Consider the following 1,906-nt stretch of genomic DNA (forward strand, 5'->3'; position numbering starts at 1 on the left):
CTGTAATAAATTTAATTCCTTTATCTTTCAATTAATTGATTAAAAGAGACTAAATAAAGCTATCTGCACACATTAATAAACAAAAGATGGGATTTGCGTGCGTTGTAGACAAAATTAATCACATGATTACTATATATTTAGTCTAGGAAATCTCTCAGTTCTTCTTGATAGAATCACAAAATACACGACTTTGTATTTGGAGCAACCAATTAAAACATCTCAAGTCATATTTATTCATATATGTGTATTTACAAAAAATACTAACATATATTTGTGTGTGATAGAAAGAGATTAAGCATCTACTCTAGCATATAGTATCGATCATATTACAGTGATAAAAATAGTGACCAGTCTGAAGAAGTAGCCAAGCATATATTTTTTTCTTCTATAAATTGAAAGAAGAAAAAAGAAAAAAAAAGAGAGCAGACCACCAATTTAATTAGCCATCAATTCAATACAGACCCTGCAAAGTTGCTCGAAATCAAGCTCTCCAGGCCCAATAACTGATCAGAAAACTCCCCACACAAGTCTAGCGGTGGATACACCCATCCATGGCCATCGACAGAGTCAAACAACATGAACTCAATTCGTGACTGATCAGGAGAGTCAAAGCTCCCTTCTATATTCGGTAACTCCACGATTTCACTCAAGTACTCCTCCTCGGATTCTGCCACATCTTCAGACACCGTTACCGATGATGACGACAGTGACGAGGATGGTGATGGTGAATTAAACTCGACCATGGCAGCAGCTTTCGCCGCGGCTGACTGAATGTCACGTGGCATTACCGACACTGGGCGTGGTAATGAGTCGGCAAGTTCTGGAAAATTTAAAATGGCAGAGTCACCTTTAATACACAACGCTGCCACATCGTGAGCACGCGCTGCCATTTCTGGCGTAGGGAATGTTCCGAGCCAAATACGTGATTTCTTACGAGGTTGGCGGATTTCTGACACCCATTTGCCCCAGGCTCGCCTTCTAACACCCCTATAAACTTGGTGTTTGCTGCAGTCTCTGACCTTTGATCTTGAGCTTTGCTGAGTTGGGTTTTGTTTATTGAGCTTATTGGTAATGGTAGTAGCCAAAGATGGTGGTGGTGGTGGTGAATTACATGTTGAATTGCTTGAGCTAGTGCTTTCTTCATTCATCTCTGGAACGCTAATCTGTGGACTGGTTTGAGAACTGAAAGGTGGAAGAGACGGGGTCAGTCTGAGGGAGAGGAACAATAAAAGGATGGGTATTTGTAGAGAGAATTTGTCAAGGCAAGATGTACGCTCATTATAATGACCCGCAACCTAACCTCCCAGTGGCTCACAAGACAAAATTGAGAGATGCCAAAAATAAATTGGAAAAATGGAAATCAGAGAGAGATTTCCCCGCAAGAATGAAAGGGAAGAACAATAGGACTGTGGGACCCGGTGAAGAATGGACAAGTCAGAGTTGACCCGTCAGATGGAATGACTTAAGTTTATTCCAGTTAATTTATAAAACTGATGTGAGTTGTAAGATTAAAATAATTTTATTATATAAATTAAATTGAAATAAATAATAAATAATTATAATATTAAATAATAAAATTAAAAAAATAAATAAATAAATTTAAATTAATTAAATTAACGGTCAAATCTATAATATGAGTTATGAGATTAAAATAACTTAAAAATTTAATAAATTATAAAATTCAATCTCTAATAAAATAAGAATATTTAAAAGATGAATTTAGAAAAAAAATAGTATTTGGCTAGAATAAAATTAAAACATTCCAGTAAAATTTGACTAAAATTTTTGAATAGACTGAAATTATAAATAAAATAAAATTTATACATTTTATTTTTATAATGTAACAAGATATCCAAAAAAATAAAATTGAATCGTACTATTGTACCAAATACACACAATTCGATGA

At 34.7% G+C, this 1,906-nt stretch overlaps 1 protein-coding gene across 1 annotated transcript; it reads right to left on the reverse strand.

The window, feature by feature from the left end:
* Positions 1–209: 209 nt before the first annotated feature.
* On the reverse strand, positions 210–1,340 carry LOC133701432 (ethylene-responsive transcription factor TINY-like). Its single transcript, XM_062125346.1, has one exon. The coding sequence runs from the start codon at positions 1,146–1,148 to the stop codon at positions 447–449; it is 702 nt and encodes a 233-aa protein (XP_061981330.1). The 5' UTR covers positions 1,149–1,340; the 3' UTR covers positions 210–446.
* Between the last annotated feature and the right edge of the window lie 566 nt (positions 1,341–1,906).

This window comes from Populus nigra, chromosome 8 (genome assembly GCF_951802175.1).
Source record: "Populus nigra chromosome 8, ddPopNigr1.1, whole genome shotgun sequence".
In the NCBI taxonomy this organism is placed as follows: Eukaryota; Viridiplantae; Streptophyta; class Magnoliopsida; order Malpighiales; family Salicaceae; genus Populus; species Populus nigra.